The 24429-nt window shown below is 42.2% G+C and overlaps 1 protein-coding gene across 3 annotated transcripts in view; it reads right to left on the bottom strand.

Annotated features, from left to right (window-relative positions):
- The window catches only part of ADCY2 (adenylate cyclase 2), a 379164-nt gene that overhangs the window by 59931 nt on the left and 294804 nt on the right, over positions 1-24429 (bottom strand). For all 3 annotated transcript variants that reach the window (XM_032469849.1, XM_032469844.1, XM_032469848.1), the window contains 2 exons: positions 16887-16971; positions 4055-4192 (listed from right to left, as the gene is read on the bottom strand). In XM_032469849.1, coding sequence (XP_032325740.1) covers positions 4055-4192; positions 16887-16971 — 223 coding nt within the window. The remainder of the gene's footprint in view (positions 1-4054; positions 4193-16886; positions 16972-24429) is intronic.

Genomic DNA, 24429 nt, shown 5'->3' with positions numbered 1-24429 from the left:
ATAGCATCAGGAGAAAAATGTAGTAACTGCTTGGCAAACATCAGGCTTCAACATGTTACAAATTTAGATCTGACAGATCGAAAATGAAACTGATTTAAATAAAGAATCAAGAAACAAATAGAAGGACACCATTCAATTTAACAGGTTACTAGTCTCAGGCAACTGAGATCTTAAAACAGTTTAAAAATACCCTATTTGCTCTATCAGCATATAAAGAAGAAACTAAATTCTTGCTGTACAACCAGCAGAAGTATGTCCTGTGAGGACCACCTAGGCTATGCGGTAATACGATGGCGTGAACTTGAACTGCAGTGGAGAACTTCAGTCGTCACATCCAGTAATGCTTCGTTAACTCCCTCCTGCTACTTTTTTCTACTTTTTACATTAACTACCCCTAAAATCAAGAACCCCTTCATCCTGTCTACGCGGCACCACACTGCAGTCTGGAATCAATTTTCCTCTTCTGTCTTCTTCGTTACTTTAAAATAACAAACTCCTAATTATAGCTGTTGAAACCGGAGCTTTATCTGTCCCAGGTCCCTCTCTCCTCCGGGTTAAAGTGCCATCATTTTCTGCACAGAATGAATTTCTCGTATCATCATTATTTGAGGGACGTCTCTCTGGATCTGCTTTAATATTCCACAGCCTCTGTCATCACGGGGAAATGATATCCTCTTTCTGGACAAGAGGTCCTAATTAATTACAATTTTTAGCCCGACTTCCCAATTTTACATTTCCCAGGCAATGTAAAACATCTCAGAATTATGTTTTTCAGATACTATTCAGTTGTGAACATGGGATTTAATGCCGTGTTCTGTGCCTGGTAACACCGTTGCTTGTCATTTGGCTGGAGTGAGAAGTCCGGAGAGCGTCCTCGTTAACTACTAGTTCACTACGGCTAACTCCTTGTCTGAGTGGCTCACAAAGCCGGGCTATTTATAACATTCTCTGAGAGGTGTCTCAGAAAAGATTGCGAAATGATGGGAAGAATCACACGATGACATGGTCAAAATGTCAGAAAAAAATGGCAGAGGATTTGAGCGTCTCATACGTGGTTCTAAACAGTCAGCTGAGAAGTCAAACGGAACAAGACCCACAGGCTGTTCTCAGTTTGGTGCCCCAAACCCCATATTTGAAGAAAAAATTTTGGATAACTGATTTGTTTTTCTCTATTTTTTATTGGGGTGTTTGGTGTCACAGGGGTGAGTGTTAGGTGTTTAAGATGTCCTGGCAAAACCCCATGGTTCATTTTAAATAAACTCACTTGGCCATTCTGGCATTTGCATTAGTGTGCATGAGAGTGAAAGGAGCCGGTTCTCTGAGCGCAGCATCCCTATTGGCCCCTGCTCTTGTCGGGGCTGTGACCATTCAGCCTCGGGCTACACATCAGTGACACACGCCACGTGGAGGCTCGGTGTGGAATGGTCCACCACACAGACAGCGGCAGGGGAGATCGTGGGCGGCCTTGGCCCCCACAGCGTGCCTCACGCTCCTGGATGATGGCAGGTGATGACAGAAACAGCCAGTAAGGGCTGTTTGCCACTGGCTAGAAAGCCCAGTGCAGACTGAGAGGGTCCGCTGCTGTGGGGGGCTGCACATCAAAGAGAAAATGAGAAACTTGGGAACACTATTCCAAGCGAAACCAGCCAGACACAAAAGGACAAACACCGTGTAATCCCACGTACGTGAGGTTATCTGCAACAGGCAAGTTCATGGAAACAGAAAGCAGAGTAGAGGTTACCAGGGCCAGGGCAGTGGGGAGTTACTGCTCGCAGGTACAGAGTCTGTGTCTGCGGTGATGAAACAGTTCTGGACACAGATAGTGGTGATGATTGCACGACACTGCACACGTACCGAATGCCCCTAAACCGTACGCTTAAAAATGGTGAAACCCATAAACTGTATGTTGTACAGATTTTACCCACAGGAAAAATCATATTGAAAACAGAAAAAAAAGGAAGAAAAGGAAAGCATTTTTGCTTTGTCCCTAAGAGAACACTTATAAATCACAGGAGCTGAATTAGAGGATCTGAATGAGGCTGTGACTTTAAAAACATGAAGTTTCCTGACAAAAAAGTTAAATTTTCTTCCCAGGGACTGAAGCAAAGCTTGCTCATGAAGGCAGCCCCTCCCCAAACCCACCCACAAAAGAGCTGCTAGGCCCTTTGGAGAGTGAGTCCAGTGCCTGGATTAGCCTCACTGGGTCAATAACTGCTTAGAAATAGCAAAACCACCACTTGAGAGCAGGACTCAGTTAGTCTAGGAACTGTGTTCTCAAAAGAAGTACCGAGGCAAGTTTTAAAAGCTATGCTGCATTAAATAGAAACCTCTCCACAATGGAGAGGTTCAAGTGCAGCTGGGAAAACAGGCCCAGAAATACGGCGGGAGGCACTTAGCTGCAGGCAGGTCACTCCTGGACCGCACCTGCATCCCCAGCGGGGGAGGTGCGCTCTGCCCCCGGTGTGAGTGAGTGACCCGGAGCCCACCTCCCGCGCCTGGCTCCCCACGGATGCTCACTCCTACCTGCCTGGGTCTGAGCGCTGTATCAGTACCCTTGGTGGTGTGTGTGTGACCCAAGGGAGCTCACAGCATCATGCAGTCTGGCTGGGGACACAGGACCTGGTGTCTGCCTCATGCAGTCAAAACTCAAGAGGTTGGGGACCTGACGAGCTGGAGGGCACTGTTCTGTAAACCATCAGATGTGAACAAAAAATGACACCCTGATGGACACGTCCTTCCCCTCCAGTGATTCATAAGAAATTACAAGAAAGCTCAAAAATAGGGGAAATTTTCTCCTTTCTCTACTCTGGGCAGAGTGACGTGGATGAAGGGGCCAGCCCACCCTCACAGCTGGGGCCCTGCCCACCTGCTTCCTCTGGCATCGCCCTCACCTGAACCCCCAGGTGTGTCCGGAGAAACTGCTCCATCTAGAGTCTAATGTGAAGGACTGGTCCCAAGTGAACATTCAACATCCTTCTCAATACAGATTTCTCTCTCTTCTCATCCTCGACACCAAATGTCTTCCCCCTTCTCATCTTCCACCCACCATATGGTGAAACTCCTCCTGCTCAGCCTTCAGAGTTCTGCCCGGCAGGCCCCTCGCCCCTCGTCCTCGCTGCCTCTCTACGCCTCCGTGTGGGCCCTCGGATGCCCTCCTAACAGTTCCCCCAGCTGTCTGCCCCCCGAGCCCCACCGTGAACCCCTGGAGGAAGACTGGCTTGGGTTCTGCGTCTCTAGCAGCATACCAGGCACGTACTTGTGCTCGGTGATTTTTTCCTGAATGAACGCTCACAGTTTCATCCAGGAGAACCATGAATTTATTATTTAACATGTGTGCCTCCTCTCCTCTACCTCGTTTGGTGCTTCCAGAAGGCAAGGGATGTACTCACGACACTCCTGAGTCCCAACTCGAGTAAAGCATCCAACGTCTAAAGTTTCATAACCTTATGGTTGACAGTGACGATGTCAGAATAACAATAAGGATGTCAGAATAACAATAAGGACGTGTCTCAGTGTGTACCGATCACCTAAGCGTCTTACTTTTAAGGAGACACCAGTAATAATGCTGATATCGTTAAGAGCGACCACTGGTTACCAAATGCTTGATGCCATGCTGAGTGTGTTAAGAGCACCAGTTCGTTTGCCCTGAAATCCACCTTGGCAGAGAGGTGCCAGCTCTCATTTTCAAGAAGTGAAGTGGAGTCTGGGTAAATTTAATGAAGAATCTTCAAAATTGCACAGCATGTCTGAAATCAGGCATTTGAGACCCCAGAGTGGGACACATTTCCCACTGCGCTCTCCTTCATCTGCTGGTTCTGTCGTCCCCGGGTGACCACCCTGCTGACACTTGGTGGCATCTCTTTAGCTGGGACCCGCAGGAGCCAGGAGGTGGGAAGCCGGTGGTGGCAGGAGCCCCCCTCCCCCCTCCCAGGAAAGCCCTTGCTGCGGCGGGTGGAGGCTGAGTGTAACAGGCAGCAACTGGTGTTGTCAAAGGAGCTGCGGGCAAGGCTTCGAAATCCCGCTGGACAGCACCGTCCGGCAGGGCCCGACTCACCATGTTGAACACAGCCATGGTCAGGATGATGGCCGTGGTGATGACCGTCAGGGAGATCCGCGGCCAGGGGCGGCTGGCGATGATGCTGGACGACTTCAGCAGCCACAGGAGGGAGGCAGAGGCTTTCTTGCTGCATTGCTAGGAGGCGGGGGAAAGACAAAGAAAGGCGCTAGTATTTTGTGCATTCTCCCAAGTTTCTCAGTGATGCTTAAAGCCACCAGATGCGTCCATATCCTCCACAGACTCAACATGAGGACGACACTGCAACAATTAGGAACAAATTAATTCAATTTCTATGACAAATTAGGATACGCTTGTGTGTCCTTTAAGACAGACCTGGAATGATGTCTAAAAAAATCTGGTAAAGGGAAAATATGTCTGTTAACTAAACCACTCTGGGGAGTGTGCTGGCTCTCAGGTCACAGCTGTGACGAAGCCATTTTCATACATTTCAATGATTTATGTAGAAAACAGATCAACGTGCAGCTAATCCCAAGAACACAACCGGACGACAAAACCGTCTGGGGCCTGCACCTGCGCAGACGGCGCCCGGAGGTCCCCGCTGTGCCCGGCGTGACGGCTTTACCGCACCCTGGCCTGAGAGGGCTCCCCCCATGTGGAGAAGCTCTACTTTTTACTATAAAATTTTTGATTTTTAACTGTGTTAAAAAAAACACATAATAGCAAATGTACCCTCTTACCCATTTTTTAAGTGAGCAGCTCAGCAGTGTCAACTATACGCACAGTGCTGGGTAGCAGATCTCTATAACTTTCCATCTCGCACAACTGAAACTCCACGCCCACTCAACACGTCTCCTCGTCCGTGGCCACCACCATTCTGCTTTCTGTCTCTAAGAGTCTGACCACTCCAGGCCCGCGTGCAAGCGGAATCGCGGGGCGTTTGTTTTGTGATGGGCTTGTTTCACTTAGTGTAACGATGGCCTCCAGGGCCGTCCACGGGGGCAGCCTGCGGCAGGACTCCTTTCTTTTTCTAAGGCTGGAGAACATTCCATCCTGTGTAGAGACCACATTTTGTTTATGCGTTCATCTGCTGACGGACACTTGTGTTGCTGCCAACCATTGGCTGCTGTGAATAAGGCTGCAAGGAACAGCATCACGGTGCTGGAGAAGCCCTTCCTTTTGATACAGGACGAACTGAGGTCTTCACAGAAAGGCAGCCAGCATCCCCTCACCATTTTCTGTGGGCCAGACTCTGCTTGGTGGGAACTCATTAGGGGCTAACCTCCTCCTCAAGGCCACCTTCCCGGGTAGGAGCCACTGTGATGCTCCCCTTCACCCAGGGGGTGGGAGGGCAGAAGCCGGGAGAGTCCTGAGGGGTGGGTGACGCAGGTGCGGCCTGCGTCAGGCACGCCTGCGGGTATTTCCGCGTGTTACATACGTTATCTGATACGACAGGCAGCCCCTAAGGGTTCTGCAGGGATCCAAATTTTAACCTTCATCCCAAAGAAACTGGGCACCGGAGGCTGTTTCCTGGAACCATTAGAATAAAGGTGTAATTCCAAAAAAAGAATCAGAAGGAAGAATAAATATATTATACACTTTTGACTTGCACTATTAACAGAAAGATAAAACTGCTGTGGCATCAATAAAATTCAAATAGAGAACACCCCTGAAGAGCACTCATAGATAGCCCTTTATTTCTCTACTTATTTCACATTTGCTTTCTGCTTTATTCTTAAAAATATTCTCAAGGACCTACTGGGTAGCACAGGGAACTATATTCAATTTCTTTAATAAGCTGGAATGGAAAAGAATCTGAAAAAAATTATGTATATATGTATGTATATGTATAACTGAAACACTTTGTTACATACCTGGTGCTAACACTGTCAATCAACTACATTTCAATTAAAAAATAAAATTAAAAAAATATCACTGACACAAGCATGGCAGTAAGTTAACCGCTGATATAACAATGAACTGAGATTGTGTAACTCTGGATGAGAGGGGCTTAGAAAGGTAAGGATCCCTGTGGCTGAGGGTCACACCCCGACGGCTGTGAAACTTTCTGCAAGTTAATTACCCTCTCTGGCCTCAGTTTCTTCATCTCTGAAATGAGTACCATAATACCTTTTGGGTCTTTTAGGAGACTTCAGTGAGCTATACAAGGTGCCCGGAACAGGACACAGGAGTTAGCGCTGCTTCTTCTATTTGTGAGGAAAACATACTACTTCTCAGAAGCCTAAGGACTAAACATCTATTTGCTTTGTATCTGGATGAACAAAGGACCATTTTCCCCCTTCCTTCTGCTGCAGTTGTTCTTACTCCAGTTCCTGATATAAAGAGATACAGAGTAGCTGTCTACAGCACAGCCCCCACTAGCGCAGGATCCCGGGACGGTGTTTAGGGCTCACGGCTTGGGTGGATTCTCCCGGGTCCTTCTCTGGTTTCTCCTCCGTTCTTGTCCGGGAGAATGGACCAGTGCCGCCCTGGGTTCCAGAGGCGGCCAGGAGCTGAAGGGATGGCTGGCAGCAGGGGGCGCCCTCAGCCGGGCTCTGCAGAGCATCTTCCCACCAATAGCTCTGAAGGAGCCAGATTTATGCCTCAAGCTTCTTCCCCAGAGCAGGGCTCAGATGGGGGTTGGTGGTGGCCTTAACTCTATCATCCAACAAAGTGCCGTTTAATGCTCTGAATATGCAATATCTTGCAGGGTCCTCCAGCTGGAGGAAAAGTGTTTAGCATTATTGTTTAGCGCACTGCATGGTTATTCACCATAGCCAACAGTTGCAAGCAACACAAGTGCCCATCAACAGATGAGTGGATAAACAGTATGTGGTCTCTACCTAGAATGGAATGCTTTGAATAACACTGATAGCACAGCCCGCAGGCAGATCTGCGGAGGAGAAGCCACAGCGAGTGTAAGGAGTGGAGATCCAAACAGAAGGTCGCGGCCGCCTAGCTCACGTCCCATTAGGAGGTGAGGCCTCTGCCTGGATCCTGGCAGCTGCAGACCACATTTATGTACTTGCACCCTCATTGAGTAGGGCTGGTGTTCTTATTTAAAAGAAAATTGTTAAGATCGATGCTTTTGTGTCTGTATACAGAAACTGTCCATAAAGATGATAATAGCAATTTTAAGAGCAGAAACCACAATACTACTACTTTAGGAGAATATTCAAATCCAGCTCAGATTCCACATCACAGTCAATTAGGTAAAATAGTATCTAGTTATTACACAGGCACAGTATTGAGATTATGAAATCTAAGAAATTACTGTTTGTGTTTTTAGAATACAGCATGGTGACAATATTGTCAAATACACCATCTAATAGGAATATGGCCTACTCTGCTCATAGGCTCTTGTGGGCAGACACACATGATTTTTTTCTGCTCCTGTGACACACTGGGTAAAATTACAAACTGGTGGCCTTAAAAACTACTGCCTCTTCCTGCTTCCCGTACACGTGGAGGCTGTCCTGGAAAACTGTCGTGATCCTCTTCAGCCCCGCAAAGAGCAACAGCTGGAACTAGTCACTAAAGACGTGGGTTTGGCACCTGCTGGGTTCAGGACAACAGACTCAGGATGCAGTAAGTACAATTCTTTCTCCTGCTTTGTCTTCATATGTGCCTCCCAGCCCTCCCCACCCCCCGCCCCCAACCATGCAATCGTTTTTAAACCTATTATGCCAAATACTCATCATTCGCCAGGTCACAGAGGCAGGCAGCCTCCCCCATCTTTCCATCTCATCACTGAGGAGAGGCAAAGGAAATAAAACTTCTGAAATATGAAAGTTGGTAACACTGCCAGTGACAAGGAAACAGAAGAAGATGATGGAGATGTGACCCTGAACTATAACGACCTTGAGGGAGGAAGAGGAGGGAGACAAAGAAGTCAGAGGGAAGAGAAGAAACCAATGGTGGGAGAAAAGGAGAAAAAAGCCTAAGACCTTAAAACAGAAGGAAACTGGGGGAAAAATGGGGGCATTGATTCCATTTGCAGCTCTGAATAAAAGTTACAACTTGGGTCTTGACATGATCATTTTCTTCAGTTTATTCTCTTTTGGGTTCAGTATTGTAATAAAGTCCCTGATGGAAAAATAAGTTTATCAGAATTTATACCATCCTAATGAAACATTTTAAATAACATCTCAAAGGCCATTTTGGCATTTATTCAGGAGATGCTATTCATATGAAAATGAGAGCATGCCTGCTCGGAGCTCAGTGTATTCATTCTGCTTGATCTTTGGTGTAATCACTGGCATCATTCCAGCCAAATCCAATTTCTCCCTGTCCTGATCATCAGTGAGGCTCACTGTATCCTATGATTGCTTCTTATTACTTACGGCGAGCTCACTGTGCACCTTCTGGAAATGCTCTTGGCTGTTAATACCACATCCATCCAGTGATGTATGCGGAGTTGGTACTAACTGTGGTGGGAGATGTAAAAGGAGAAAGAATATAAATTTATGTGAAACCCTATCATGGGGTTGGCACTGGGGACGATGAGCAGTGTGGGTGGCTAGAAAGGGTGTGGGATGAATGCTAATGCCCTTCATTCAGTACAGGCAGAAAGTTCTCCAAGCAAAAATAAGTCTTTCAGACACTGCATTTTGGATTAAAAAAAAGAAAAAAAAGAAAAAAAAGAAAAAATATCCCCATCAAAAATATTTTCCCTTCCTTCCTTTTTTTTTTTTCACCTTTTGCAATGGAAACAACTGGTGGTCGCTCATTCTAAAATTCCTCATAATTTAATGTAACAATTATAAAAGCAGATTGTGTTTGCAATCTCATTAGTGTTCCTTTGAATGGTAATAAAATGAGGTACCTGAAAAAGAAGTAGATGCTTATATAAAGTGAAGTGTAATTAAATGGAAAACATCTCAGAGAGTTGTAAGCATGTCATAGTGGCTGAGGGACAAACTTTTAATATTAGAAAAACAGACCTCATCTTAAAAATCTTGCCTGAAAAGTATGGTGAAGTTTATCATATAAACATGCACTTTTGTGTATTTGTCTAAAGGAACATCTACTTTGGCATTTTAATTGGGCAAGGGCTGTCTTTTTGAATGGCAGCAACAAGCTGCAGCAATAATTGCTTGACACAATGTCACAGACACTGATGTGTGTACTTTAATTATTTATTTGTACTTGGATTTCCTGCAGACCTTTACTCCAATCAGTCATGTGTTACAAAATCAACCTGTTTCTTTTGCCCGCCGTGGGTGAGCCATATTCCTTGGTTATTCACCCACTGCATGGCACTCACAGCATTGTCCACGTTGTGTTATTTTTGCTGACATGCTTGTCTCTGGCCACATGGAGAGGTGGTTGAGGACAATGACCACCTCACACCCATCTCTGTGTTCCCAGAGGCAGCACAGTGTCCAACAAATAGTCAGAACTCAACAGATGCTTGCTCGATAAGTTCACTGTCTTAACGAAGGACCCGAAGAGGAATTCCCAGGGGGCCGAAACAAAGAAGTAGGTCACTGCTAGAGGGGCTGAAGCTGTGGGATTGGTCCAGGAATGTCCAGGAACTGGACATCACCTAGGACTTAGGATTTTAATACCCACAGGGGAAAGGTGTTGCCTTGGGCTTGGAAAAAAATGGCAGCTGCGACCAAGACCCATGAATAAGACCAGAAGCTTCAGAAGGTTGTTCTCTTCATGTGGGAAAGTCTAGAAGAACTCTGTACACTAGGTCAGGGAAGTATCAATAAGCTTCCAGTGATAATTGAAACTCTAAACATGGGCATTGGTTTTGAAACCACGTTATTTGCTTCATAATGAGAATCTCAAGTTAGATGGTTTTCAGTCAGACCAAAAACCAGAGACAGTCCTTGAGGCTCTGGTAGAATCAAGAACAACACTGCTTGCAAATGATACTTTATATCACAGGGTGCAGGGTGTGTCCCAGTTGGGTGATGACCCCACAATAAACAAAAGTTATGAACTACATAAGGCAATGGACCATACAAGGAGGAATCAACAGAAATAACAGACATTAGAATCAGTATTATAAGATCTGCAAATATTATATCAATCTGAAATAGTCTATAAAATAAGATTAAATTAATAAAAGACAGATTAGAGTTCATAATGAACGACCAGTTAAGAGAAAGTAACAGGTATATTTTAAAAATGAGCCCCATAGACTCTCCAGCGATCAACATGTAGATACTGAACTTAAAACACTCAGCTCTGAGGGAAAAACAGAAGCATAGAGATAAAAAGTATAAAAGAGTTGTTGAGGCACAGAGTGTAAAATAAAAAGATTCAACATACTTGTAATGAAAGTTTGAGGAAACAGAACAGAAAGACTTGGAAAGAGGCAAAATACAAGGAAACATGGGGCAACAAGTTGGTGAACCTGGAGCAGAAGATGAGCTCTGTGGTTGAGATGATGCATTGAGTTGCAAACAGGAAAAATGAAAGTAAACCTATCCTTAAGACAAGGAATCTATTACCCAGGACAGACAAAGAGCGAGTCCTACAAAAACAATCAGAAGAAAGACATTATCTATCAAGGAACAACAATGAGACTGTAGATCTCCCCTCAGTATATTAAAATCCAGGAAAATATGGACTCAAGTTTTAAAAATGTTAGAAAAGTTATCATAAATTATTAGTCAATGAGGAAAGAAGGTTATTTTTAATACAAAAGTGGATTGGGTAGATTATGCAAAGCTCTCACGGAAAGGATTACAAAGGAATAATCTTATGGAAATATGAACACTGAGTCCTGGAGGCAAAAATGATATTCAGAAGAATGGTGAACAGACAGATTGTTAAGCAAGAAGAGTGATAATAATGAATAATAACAATGTATTGATTAAATTTAGGAATATCTAAATAACACTAGTAAGGAGAATGAAAAAGGATGATCAGATTTAGAGATTTAGAGCATGGCCGCTGTATTCTTCAACAGAAAGATGGAGTTAACAATAGGCCCTGTTAGTCATGTGCATGTTACACATTTTACGTTAATTGCTAAAAGACAAGACTAGAATATATAACTGTCAAGTCACTAGCAGGAAAAAAGGAGAATAAATACACTCCATTAGTCCAAGAGAAGGTAGGAAAGGAGGAAAAATAAGTAGAAGCAAAGAACACATATGACAGACTGAAAAAAGCAAGATAAGACTAGCAATAATTATAATACACGTAAATGTATTATACCCGCCAGGTAAAAGAGAGAGACTCTCGGATCAGAGAACGTAACATACAGCTAGATGCTGTTTACAAGAGACACACCTGTACAGCAAGGGAAAACTGAACAAGATGGGAAAAGGGACACTGGGAATATAACAACCTGGCAGAGTTATATTGATATTAGAGAACACAGACTTCAAGGGAAAAACACTCCTGTGGGCAGAACGCTTTTCTATCAGCTGGTGTGTGACCTACTTCCCTTCCCCAGGACTGTCTGTGTATTTGTGCTCTCAGCTCTGCCTGGAACAAGGCTGGTGGGCTGACAGCATATTAGCTCTGCTACACAAAGCACAAGAAAACCACAGAGAGAAAAATTTCCCCTGACATTCTCTAACATTTTCATTTGCTGAATCGGGCACACGTCATCTAAAAGACATCTTATCAAGGAGGTTTCTGTGTGTGTGTTATTTATGTTATTTATGGTTACATCTCTTGTATTTGTCACAGAGAGGGAACTTTACTTTGGGCGGTTTAGAAAGTTACATTTGGCAGCGAAAATGCATTTATTACTCCTATGCTGACGACAGCTATTCTCACCTTTTTTTGCTGATGGTAATGAAAACGTTAACTTGAATCTCTTACTCTACATCTTAGTTTCTACTTAGAAAAAATGGACTGTTTTGATTATCAAATAAAAAATATATCATGAAAACACTTTGTAGGGCTCTCATATATGTGAAAACATTTTGTGAAGTGTTTCTGTTAAGAATACCTTCTAGAATATTTTAGGGCCTAAATCCACTTATAAGTTAACTTTTCCCCCCATTTTTACTGAATGTCTTTGAAGATGGAATTATACCTTGCCCAGATTCCAATTTTACATAAACTGGGCCACCAGCTGAATATATTAGAAAACGAGAGAAGAGGAGACTATGAATTAGGTTTTACGTTAGATTATCTTCACTTATTTATGTGATTTTGACCAACTGGTGCTTAGCAGTCACCCCCACCCCCAGACAACCTCAGTGCCATGATGGCCCGTAACCTCGCATGTGGAATCCCTGCCTCGTTCCGAGCACGTATCTGCCAGTGACCCTCCACACACAGCCTGGCACCCTCTGGAACCTGCCTCCCTTTAACTACTAGGGTTCTAAAGCTTGTTTCCAATGGCTCAAAACCTTACTTGCTATATACCACAGGCAAGTTCTGTAGCCTCTGAGAGCTTCTGTTTTGTTGCCTGTAGAATGAGCATCCCCTCCAAGGACTCGTGTGGATAAACGAGCCAGTGTATAGAAAATGCCTGGCAGAGCAAGTGTCATTCTTAATGTAACAGAACATTTATTACCTGTAAACTGCGATGAGGTCAGATACAGAACTAGTCATGGGATTTTGCCCATCATAAGCCATTTATGCTGATTCTGAAGGTTCTTATCCAAGGACAGGAAGCCTCTGCAGGCCTTATGGTCATCACATTCATGTTCCTGAGCTGCAGGTTCCATCTCCGTCCTCAAGAGAGGATGCTGACACCTCCTGCATCGTTTTTCACGGAGGGAGACCTTTCTTCTCAATAAGTAGAAACGGAAACTCACCGAAGTGCATGGCATCTCCAGAGTCCTGGGTCCCTCGTTCACAAAATGCGGGGCCAGAAAACGTTATCTCTTAGCTTCCTTTCGCTTCTCAGGTTTGCAGTTCTGAAATGCTAACCAGCATCTGGAGAAAGCTAAGGACCTCATGAAGGCACCGATGTGGAGGCGGCTAAAGCAGTCTGACAAGTGAGGACACAGGATGCTGGGGCAAGATGCCAGGAACTTGCCAGAATTTGGAGCAGGCATGCAGTGACTGTGAGCTGAATTCAGAGCTGCGAGCTTGGGAGAAATCAAGTCTGGGTGGGAGAGTCTCTGAGCAGTGGTGCCAGCAGGTTGCATTTGCAACCCAACCTGCCTTCCAGCGAATGATATTAATATTCAGCTCGTGTTTCAAGTGCCCGAAGGGCTACAATGAACAAAACAGGGCTGATGATTTTTTTTGTCTAAAAGAACAGAGCTCAGAATAGGAAAAAGGAAGGCTGACCAGCAGGCACTGGGGATGCTGGTGGTGGAAAAGGCGGGCTCTTCAGAGTCGGTTTATGAAGGTTGGAAGATCATTTCCAACTGAGGATCCAGCCCGAAGCATGCCAGCGTCAAGGACCCGAGACGTGCGTGAGAAGGGATTTCAGCGCGGCAAGAAGGCGGCCGTGAACCGCCATTCACTCCTTCACACACTCAGTTGCACACAGAGCCCGTCCCCACGCCAGGGCATCTGGAGAAAGAAGGATTCACTCGTGCTCCCAGGGGACGCCTAACCCTGCCTGAGGATGAACAGGGTGCTGGGGAGACAGTGGAGGTGTTATGTGGAGCCCGGTGAGTGGCGGAAGAAAAAGGCACCTGATGGAAATGACGGGAATCCAGCAGTGCTTCTGCTTAGCGATGCTTACTGTAAACACAGTTATGCGGCAGGATCCTGCTGGACGCGCTGGGAGACAGGAAGCAAGTGTAGGAAGCAATCCTGGCCTTAAGGAACCTGCTCTGCAAGGGGAACCAGCAGTCACGTTCACCAAAAGAAAAAAGAGGGGGCCAATGAGACGCTATGCAATCAAGTGCTGAGTTACCCGGCGGATCCCAAGTCCCAGGGCGCCGGAGAAGCCCCGTCACAGGGGCCAGCGCGGTGCCAGGGGAAGACCTGACAAGCGGGCGGCCTGGGGCAGGGGGCGAGCGCTGCGGGGAGAGGCACCGGGGGATGGGGGTGGGCTGCGGGTGCCCGAGGGAGAGGAGAGGCTGGGCTTCTCACGCCATCATAGTAACAAATAGATTCCGACACTTTTTCCAGAACGTGTCACCAAAGAGCGAGCTGTGTGTGTTTTTTAATCAACAGGGAAAAATTCCATTTCATCATCAGTCTTAGTTTTCGCCCATTTTGATGTTTCTCTACCTTTTTATCAAACACAGTTGTATAACGACCAGTCAACTTTATTTCCTTGTGCTGCACTTTTGTGCAATGGAGGATAATAAAGGTAAGTATCTTAGCGGAAAGCTGTCTGTCAGGCTTACTTTTTCTTAACATCCTTGACAGAAGTATTTTAATTTCATTCTCCTCTCAGAGAATTTAAGACGGATATTAGCGTTGATACTGCCTTTGGCATTTAAGTTTCTAGAAGGTCAACATATGTTAGTACAAGATGAGTCTAGGATATTACGTGTTCTTTCATAAACTCAGTATTTAATCCATAAATCAAATCATAATAAAACCTCATACTTCTCCATGAGCACTCTGGGATGTTTGTGATATGTGTAGCTTTTCTTTTTCTTCAATTTAAATTTACTCTTTGTAGAGTGAAACAAGTTCACATTAAATGTCACATGTAAGAACGGTAATATTTTTTAGACACAGAAGCAAGCATTTATCATTGTGATCTTTGTTCTAAACACCGTGAGAACTCATATTAAAAAAATGAAGCTAGTACTGTTGTCTCTTGTCTAAAAAAAAAAAGGGTTTGTCTGAAACTTTCTAAGAATAGGCACTCTAAAATGCGGAGCACTGGAAAATAATAGAGCTGCAGTTTGCTGAGAATCTGTTAGAACCCTGCCTGGTCTGTAACACTGAGTATTTCCAGTCCTCCTGAGAGGCTCTGAAGATGGTTGATCTCTAATTTCCATGTGAAGAAACTGTGGCTTGGAGAAGGCTTAACCAAAGTCTCAAAGGTGATCCATGTAGTTTTCGACTGAATTTGGAGGGCAGCATAGAAAGCACACTTAAAGCCTTCTTGCATTGGCTGCTATTGTTATGCTTGATGTAGAAATTAAAAAAAAAAAATCCTTACAGTGTGTTTTAAAGAGTGAAAAGAACCTCTTACTGGACTGAGAAGAATTCCTTCTTGAATTTTACCAGGATTTCAGCTGGACCAGATGTCAGTTGGTCACTGGGGGGAGACACAGTCACGGGTCCTACTGATTGAAGTTTAGAAAGACCAGATGTCTTCAAGTCTAGTCTTCCTGACCGCTCTGGCCAAGTACAGGCTTCTTGAAAGGAGGAGGCAAACACCAGGTCATTTGCAGCCTTGAAATATTCTCCTTGAGACATCACAGAGTTAAAAAGACTTCCTAGCATCTGGTGTGTGGGTGTCAGAGTCTTGGGAAGCCCCCGGGGAATGGGAGGGACCAGGAGCTGAGAAATGTTGGATCCTGATCACCCTGACGCACCCTCAGCAGGTCCAGGAGGGACCAAGAGCCACAGAAAATTCAACAGTCAGGTCAGATTCTACCGGGGCGGGGAGGGGAGACAGTACAGAAGAGCAAAGCATCCCACCAAGGCAGCAAAGATGCTCTGGAGACTCTCCCGAGCCTCCAGCCCTGTGTGTCTTTTCCATAGCAACTCAGACAGTGGAAGGAAAAGCCAGTTTGAAACCCTGAGTACAAGCTAGACTCCTGCCACCCCCAAGACTGGATTCCTTGCAATAGAAAATGAGATGTATGGCTACTTAGACACAATGACGTATGCTGCTTTAATCAGAACAAGGTTTGGATTTCCAGTGGAACCACAAATGATAGCTCCTACCTGCAAACCTGAAAAACGGGCTGCAGGAGCCTTTGGGGGGCCAGGAAGACAGAGAGTGGAGTCTGTGTGCTTTTCCACCCAAGGAAAATCTGAACATAGAAATCTATCAGGCTTCCTTGCCTATTCAGAACTCCTTGTATCTTAGAACTTGGCCAGGATTCTCATGGGTCAGTGGTTCCTCAGTCTTCTCTACAACCCACAAGGTCTTCAGGGGATTGTTAAGAGACTTGAGATGCCATGTGTGTACTTGCGGAAATCAGAACCACAGTCTCACTTTTGGAAGTGTTTTCAATCCAATTTGAAGCACCCAAACTATGACATAGCAAACAAAACCCACACAAGTTTGCAAAGGACAAGGCAGAGGAGGCAGAATGTCCACTGCTGAGAGGCAGAGACATATTTTGGCATCTTAACCCCTTTCGGCGAAATGATTTCACGTATCAGGTCAGATGCACCCAGAGCTTGGAATCTGGTTCAGGGTATCCTCTCCTGTTTCAAGTCATCTCCAATGATCAAAACAAAACATTGACTACCTTTCGGGGCTTCTGTCTCACTGTTGGCTTTCTCAGGATGCTCTCAGGGAGCTGGGGCCACCCCACAACACTTGCTTTAGACTCAAGAATACACTTACCAATTTAATTCTTACATCCTGAACTAGCATTTAAACCATAAGCACTTACCATAATTGGTTTAAATTAAAACACTAATAAGAGATATTTCTACATTTGCTATTTTCATATTTTCCAAAGTTTTATACCTTGAAAGCCGACATCGAAGACACATTTGGTTTCAATTTTAATTCCCTCGTACACTAAAAACTTCCTATTATACTAGTATGTGCTACTATAAATAGTCCGAAAACTTAAGAGGATCTAATAGAAAAGGTTGACAGAAACAAATAAACATAAACACGATTTTAGAGTGTGACATCCCACATTTCAAGTAACCTTCAAGTTAGTGTCTTGGATGTGCATGTACTCTGGGCTGGTGACATAAAGGGTACATGTTTCTCTACTGGGATGTGTATCTGTTGAAATGGTAAGTCAACAAGCTCCTTGTTTTAAGCAAGAAATCAGTTTTAATTCAACGAACACACTTTTCAAGGAAGTTCCATGTTTGAAGTACCTACCAAAAGCTGTCCCGCAAAGCAGACGAAAAGGATAAAGGCAAGCGAGAGGAACGCAGCTCCGAAGGAGATCCCAAGAATGGACGTTCTACCAGGAAACAAAAAGAAGAGGTTAGTGTGGGGATACTTCCCATTCTTCTGGAAAGCCATCATTCATATTTTTGGCTTAATTAGGACTTTACTAAATGAGGACTTCGATCCTCACTCATTTTGTTGAGAAACGAAAACGGAGTTAAAAACAAACCCAAGGTACGTGCATAGAAAAATGGGTCTACAGTTGTGTCTGGCCCACTTGTTACAACTCATTAAAACTGTCCTGCAAACATTAGTTCTTCATGAAATAAAAACTATCTTCTTATGGCTTGTCTCGGCAACCAGCAACCAGCACTCTCATGACCGCATTTGACTATGTCCACCGTGGTGCCCTCGTCCCTGACACCGATGCCCTCGAAGCCCTCATGCCGTTTTCACTCCTGCTCACTTAGAGACAGAGCCTTCGCTCTCCCCAGGACAATCCAACCAGATTCAACTTCCTTCAAGACTGATGCAGCTAAATGTTTACTGAGGCTCCCCAAAGATTTCCCGGCCATGACCTTTACATACCTGCACCAACCAATGAATATCCATGTGGATGATCATGTGGAAAACGTGCCCCCTAAGTTACAGACTCTGCCCCTGGCAGGTTACAGGTAGATAAAAGTGTTTGTAAGAATTGTAAGAACTGTATGCATTTCTGAGAGGCCATTTAACTAGTTAAAAAATTCAAGGCCTCTTAAACTGTCATTTAATCCAAAGGAAGATGTGTTCAGGGGTATTAAAAATGGTGAACCACAATGAATAAACAGAGATGAAATTCAAATGAAACATCCAAAGAGATCGTGTGGTATCTGAGACCACAGTGGAACCTGGTCCAGTGGGGCTGGCTAGCGATACAAGAGACAGAAGGACTGGCACTGAGATGACTCGTCGATACAGCGAATGGACGACTCAGATGCCACCAGCAACAAGCTGAAATAACCAGCGGGTGCACAGCTGCGAGTCCCGCGGGGAGGGAAACGAGGTAACCTCAGCGAACTGAGTAAACCTCCTAATCCCATCAGGAGGGGAACGGTCCACTCGGCTCACACTCAGGCACCTACCCTATCTTGAGGGATGATTACACGTCGGGCAAGATCTACAAAACCTTGACTTCAAACCGCTGTATACTTGAGCCTGACCCAATGATGTACTTAGTGGGTACTGAGTGATCTCCAGACACGACAGACGACGCTTTCAAATACCAGGCCTGATAATGATATTTGTTCACATTTTATGAGACACCTCTCTGCTTGGAGGGTGTTTATATACCAAAGACGCCTGGATTGTGGACTGGTCTCCTGTGCCAGGCCCATGCTAGGCTGTAATGGCAGGAAGACCAGTAAGACGTTATCCCTGTTTTGAGCTGCTTACAGTCTCGCAGAGGTGAGGACCGTATGCCTCCTCGCCTCCCCTATCCTGAATACCCTCCTTTCTTTCAGATATCCCTCTGGTCCTCAGTCCCCGGTCAGAAGCCCCAGTCTAACCATTTCTCCAACACATACTCTCAGAGCCTCCCGCTTGCCAGGCAATGTGGCGGGAGGGGAGTGTAGGACAGGCTACAGCTCAGAGGTGTGGTGGGCTTGGGTTACTCTGGTGACCGAGGAGAGTCTCAGTGACTCATCTGAGTGACTCATTTCGTTTGCCATCTTTCTCCCGCATCTTTATAAGAGAGTTCTGATGTGTTTTCTTTGACTCTGTGCTCTCCTGGTTCCTTGCTGGTGTCAAGGTAATTCCAGCTGCATAAGGCTGACTTCAGAAACATGGCATCTTTTTCTTAGGTCTGAAACTGTTTAACGAATGATCTCTTATTGAAGATTTGGTAAATCTCAGCTATAAAACCAGCCGGTGATAACGAGGGTGATGGTGATGATGGTGACAATATGATAATCTGATGATAGAATATTTACTGTGTCGAACACTGTTGTGAAGACTTTATATGATTATGTAATCCTGGACAGCACTGATTCTTATTCATTTTCCCAAAGAGAAACTGAAGCCCAGAGAAGTTGAGAAACTTGCCCAAAGTTAGACCCCTATCAAGTGGTGCGGTTAGGATTTAAGTCCACACAACTGTGTTCCTAACCCAGGTCCTATTTTTAGTATTTTTAGGAGTAGATACGTCACATTTCTGTCATGTTTTACTGACTCTATTTTCCCATAAAATTATTCATTTTGTTTAGATTTTTGAATGTGAAATATTCTACATAATATTCCCTTGTTACTTTAAAAGTCTCCATATTTGAAGCAATTCCTTCTTACCCTCAATGTTATTTTTCCCATTTTCTCTGCTTTGGACTTTTGAAGCTTGGCATGTTTTGTTGATCTTCTCAAAGAATGAGCTTTTGGCTTATTAAGGTCTATGCTTTCTGATTGTTTTCTATATTATTGGTTTCTGATTTAACTTTTAAAAATCTCTTCCTCCCTCTTTATTTAAACTTTAATTGTTCTTTTTCTGATTGTCATTTATTGTCAATCTTTTGTGTTTTCTAATAAATGCATTTAAGGCCATAAATATTCCCATAATTACTGCTTTAGCCTATTCCTGCAGCTTTTGATTTATAGCTACTCATTGCCATTCTTTTCTAAAAAGCCTGTAATTTCAACTTCCATTTCCTTTTAACACGAGAGTAATTTCACAAGGAGATTATTTTTGGTCTGTCCTTGTCATTTCTCATTTCATTAGGTTTGATCAGAGATGGTGGTCTCCATTATTTGTACTTTCACAATTTATTTTTCTTCTGGGGTGTGATTAAATATGTTCTATTTCTATTATGTCTCATGGATTTCTGAAAATGATATATATTTTCTTTTTGCTGGAAACAAAGCATGTTCTTTAAATACATCTATTGTCAGAGCCTGATGAGTTAGTCAGATCCTCAGTGGGCTGATTTATTGGTTCAATTTGGTCTGTCAGTTTTATTGAATGTATTAACATTTCCAACTAAGACTGTGGGTCTGTCAATACATCTGAACATTTTAACAGTGTCTATTTATTTCAAAGAGATGCTGAAGTGCATAAAGATTTGTGATTGTTAACTTTTCTTGGTGACTGTACTGTAATATGTCTTTTTATTCATGCTAAGTGCCTTTCATTTGAACTCTGTATTGTGAGAAATCTGTTTTACTGTGGTTTCCTTTTTTTTCTGTTCCCTGAAATAACTATTTTTCATCCTTTATTTCCAACCTTTCTCTGTCTTTTATGTTTAGCTAGATCTTGTAAAAGTGGTACAGAAGTGGCGTTTGGTTTGCAGCCTCAATCTGTGAGCCTCTTTCCAAGAACAGGGCATTTTTATCCATTCACAATTATAAAATCTGTTCATATTTGACCAGTTCTTTCCATCTTATTTTCTTAAAATGTCTGGTAAAATTCACACAGAAATCACTTGAGTAAAAAAAATTTTTTTTAATTTATTATTTAATTTTAAATTTATATTTAAATTTAAATTATTTAAATTTATACATTTAAAATTATTTAAAATTAAAATTATTATTTAATTTCTAAGATAGGTAAATACCCATTTACATTTTCTATTCCACTGTGTGTCAGTTTTGGTAAGTTGCTTTTTTCAATGAATTTTCCCATTTTATCTAAATTGTAAATCTTTTTGGCCCTGAGTAATTTATAACATTCCATATTTATCTTGCTAAAATCTGTAGGTTCGGTAGTAAATCCCCGTTTATTCCTTGTATTATTAGTTTGGGTGGTTAGTGATTATTACTGTTTTTTCTTTCTTGATCAGTCTTGCTACTGGTTTAGGCATTTTTCAACTTTTTCAAAGAACCAACTTTTTAGCTTTGTATTTTTCAGTATTGGTTGCTTTCTATTTTATTGACTTCTTCTTTCTTCTTTAATATTAATCCCCCTCTACTTACTGGATTTGCTTATCTTTTTTCTGGTTTCCTAAGTTAGAAACATAAAGAACTGATTTTTAATCCATTCTCCTTTTCAAATACAAGCATTTTAAAGCTATAAATTCCTCTCTAAACTACTGTTTTAGTTATATTCCACACATTGTATTGTGAGACACAAAACATTTTTCAATTTGTCTTGCGATTTTTTAAATTTGACTTGTAGGTTATTCAGACATACACAGTTTAACATTGAGATAGTTGGGAGTTATTTTTAGATATTCTATTGTTTTCAATTTCTAATTTGACGTCAGTGTAGTTTGGTATCAGACTGTAAGACTTTCATCTTTTCATATTTATTTCAATCTTTTCAAATTTGTGGAGATACTTTTATTTATTTATATTTAATACTTTTTAAAAATAACTTTTTGGGGGGGTAACTAGATTTATTTATTTATTTATTCTTTTTTTTTAATGGAGGTTCTGGGGATTGAGCACACTACCTATGACCTTACTCTCGCCCTTGAGATGATTTTATATATTAATGTATTATATCATGTCTATATATAATATATATTATATCTTGGTCAATAGTCCATGTGCAGTTTAACATAACATGTATTTTACTATTGGATTTAGTGTTCTATGAATGCCAATTCACAGGAAGCTGATAATCTTGCTCAGATTTTCAATATCCTTATATATAGTAAGGGATATAAAAGATCTAATCTGATTATTGATTAGTCTAATTCTTTCTTTGTTTTTTCAAGATTTTTCCTTTCAAGTATTTTATAGCTGTGTTTTAAGTATGTTTCATTTAAAAATTTTGCATTTTCTGATGAATTGAACCTTTCATTATTTTTCAATGTCACTCTATCTCTGTTAATACTTCATGCTTTCATATCTACTTTGTCTGATATTAATATATGTACCATAGCTTCCTTATGCTTACTGTTTATATAATCTATTTTCCATCCTCTTAACTCCAACCTAACTTCCTTCTGTATTGAAAGCACATCTGTTGTAGACAGTACGTGGCTTTGTCATGCTTTTATTTGAAGTGTTTAATCCTTATACATATAATAATATGTCTGGTTTTAAACCATTTTCCATTTGTTTTCTGTTTGTCTCATGCCTTTTTGGTTCTGTCTTCCTCCTTTACTGCCATTTTCCATTAATCTAATATTTCCATAGTATTTTTTATTTCTTCCATTGATTTTTTAAGCTATACCTCTTTGTGCTTTTTAGTGATTGTTCAAGAAATAAAATAAACATTATTAATTTATCAGAAGTCACTTAGCATTAACATTGCACCACTTTAAAAATACAAAAGATCCTGACAACAATTTAACCCCACTCTCCTCCCCATCAGAATTCTTACTGTAGTTATTATTTTTGTGTTAAATAATCTGCTGTCCTTCAGAAAAATTAATACCATGTAAGTGCACACTCTCACATATTAAGCATATCCTGCTCTTCATTCTCTTGTGAGGATTCTGGTATAATTTGCTTCTGGTATAATTTCAGTTCAACTTGAAGAACTTCCATTAGCATCTCTTTTCTCGGCAAAACTAGAGGTTTGCTGGTGATGAATTCCTCTAGCTTTCTTTCATTTACAAAATACCTTTCACCTCGTAAAAAGATGAATCTTTTTACTGAATATGTCATTCAGGATGAACCATATTTATATCAGTGGTTCTGATGAGAAGTCAGTCCTCACTTTTATGCAAGGTCTTTTCCCTCTGGCTGCATTTAAGGTTAATTTTTTCTTCTTTTCCCCTTTGGCTTCAGCAGTTTGAATATAATAACACCACATGTGTTACTGACATTTATTCTTCTTGCTGTTGTTCACAGAGGTTCTTGCCTTTGGAGGCTGATGTCTTTCCACAAGTTTGGGAAAATCTGTCACTAAGCGTGCTGGTAATTTCCTGTTTGTTTTCAAACACATTTCCATCCCATCTCCTACAAACTCCGTTTTCCAGACTCTTTGCCAACTGGTTCTAAGAAGGTTGCCAACTGGTTCCCCAAGAGACGTAGCGGAGGAAGACTGGAAGGGCGGGAAGGAAGAAGCCTGGGCACTTTTCCTTGCTCTCTATTCAGCAGTCGTTTTCTGAATGGGCTGCCACTCCTGCTGTCCCTGAGGTTCCAGGTCCATGTCTGGCACGCGTTCTGCCTGCTCATGGTCCCGTGTCTGCAGGAAGGTGCAGGAGCCTGAGTTTCCGGTGACACCACATCCACCCTGTGTCATTTCAAACTTAGGGTGGTAGCAAGTTCTCCTGTTCCTCTTGGTTGCTTTCCCATCCCCTGTTCTGTTTCTCAGCTTTCCTCTCATTCGATAAACACTTTCCTTTATCAAATTTGCTTGTTGAAATGCCTGAGGACATTTCTGCTTTCTTTATAGGACTCTAATCCATCAACTCACATTTTTTCTATGTAGTATGATACCATGAGTGGTTAGATGGAATTCTAGGAATAATTAGAATCAGATACTTTTCCAACTTTCTTCCTTTTTCCTTTGATAAAGAGCAAACCATTCAGTTTTCATTAGAAGTATTGAGAAAATACCTACATATTCCATAGGTTATGCCGTATCTGAATTTCCTTATGAATGGGTGATTATGGATTATACTGGCCTTTAACTACACAAATCTCAAGAGATGTAATGAGAATTAGCATGGGTCAATCTCCTTTCAAGTCACGTGACTTCTTTTGTGAAGCTGAGTTTAAAAAAAAGATCCTTGTAATACAGTGAGTTTCACAGGCTCTTGTTTTCTGGAATGCATTTTAATTTTTGTTTTTAGGAATAATCATTCCACCATGAAGATGGTGGATATAGTCTCTGGACATTCTAGAGTTGGATCAAACAGCTATATGAGAGTCCGAGAGAAAAATAAGGGTGTTAAAATTTGACTCCCACATTTTATAATGCTCCACTGGATACAGTGAAGAGCACCTGGTGATCTTTTTTCTGGATGCATCTCATGTTCCCTACTTTGCTTTTTCTCAAATGTCAGAATCCATTAAAGGGGGACAAGGAATTGGTAAAGGAAAACAGTGATACTAATACCATTGTTTTTTGTTTTGGTGGAATGGATGACATGTGCCCTTTAAAGCAGGAATGCGCATTATCTTAAAAGTATGTTATGCCACAACTATCAGATGTGACTCAATAAGAAACAGAAAACCCAAACAGACCTATAAAAGTAAAGAGATTGAATTAGGAATTAAAAAACAAAGCAAAAATTAAAACTATTCACAAAGAAAAAGCACATTCTCAGATGGCTTCAGTGGTGAATTCTACATAACACTTAAAGAAGAATTAATGCCACTTTTTCAAAACTGCTCCAGAAAATAAATGGGATGGAACAGTTACCAACTGATTCCATGAGTCCAGTATCACCCTGATACCAATATCAGACAAGAACATCATAAGAAAACAAAACTGGACACCAATGTGTCTTACAAATATAGATACAAACACCTTTGATGAAATATTAGCAAACCAAATCTAGTCCATATAAAAAGGATTATATACTATGACCAAGTGGGATTTATCTGAGAAATGCAAGGTTGGTTTAATATCTGAAAATCAATTTATGTGATACAATGTATTAATACG

The sequence above is a fragment of the Camelus ferus genome, chromosome 3 (genome assembly GCF_009834535.1).
Source record: "Camelus ferus isolate YT-003-E chromosome 3, BCGSAC_Cfer_1.0, whole genome shotgun sequence".
NCBI lineage: Eukaryota > Metazoa > Chordata > Mammalia > Artiodactyla > Camelidae > Camelus > Camelus ferus.
This window is presented reverse-complemented; position numbering and strand designations above follow the sequence as displayed.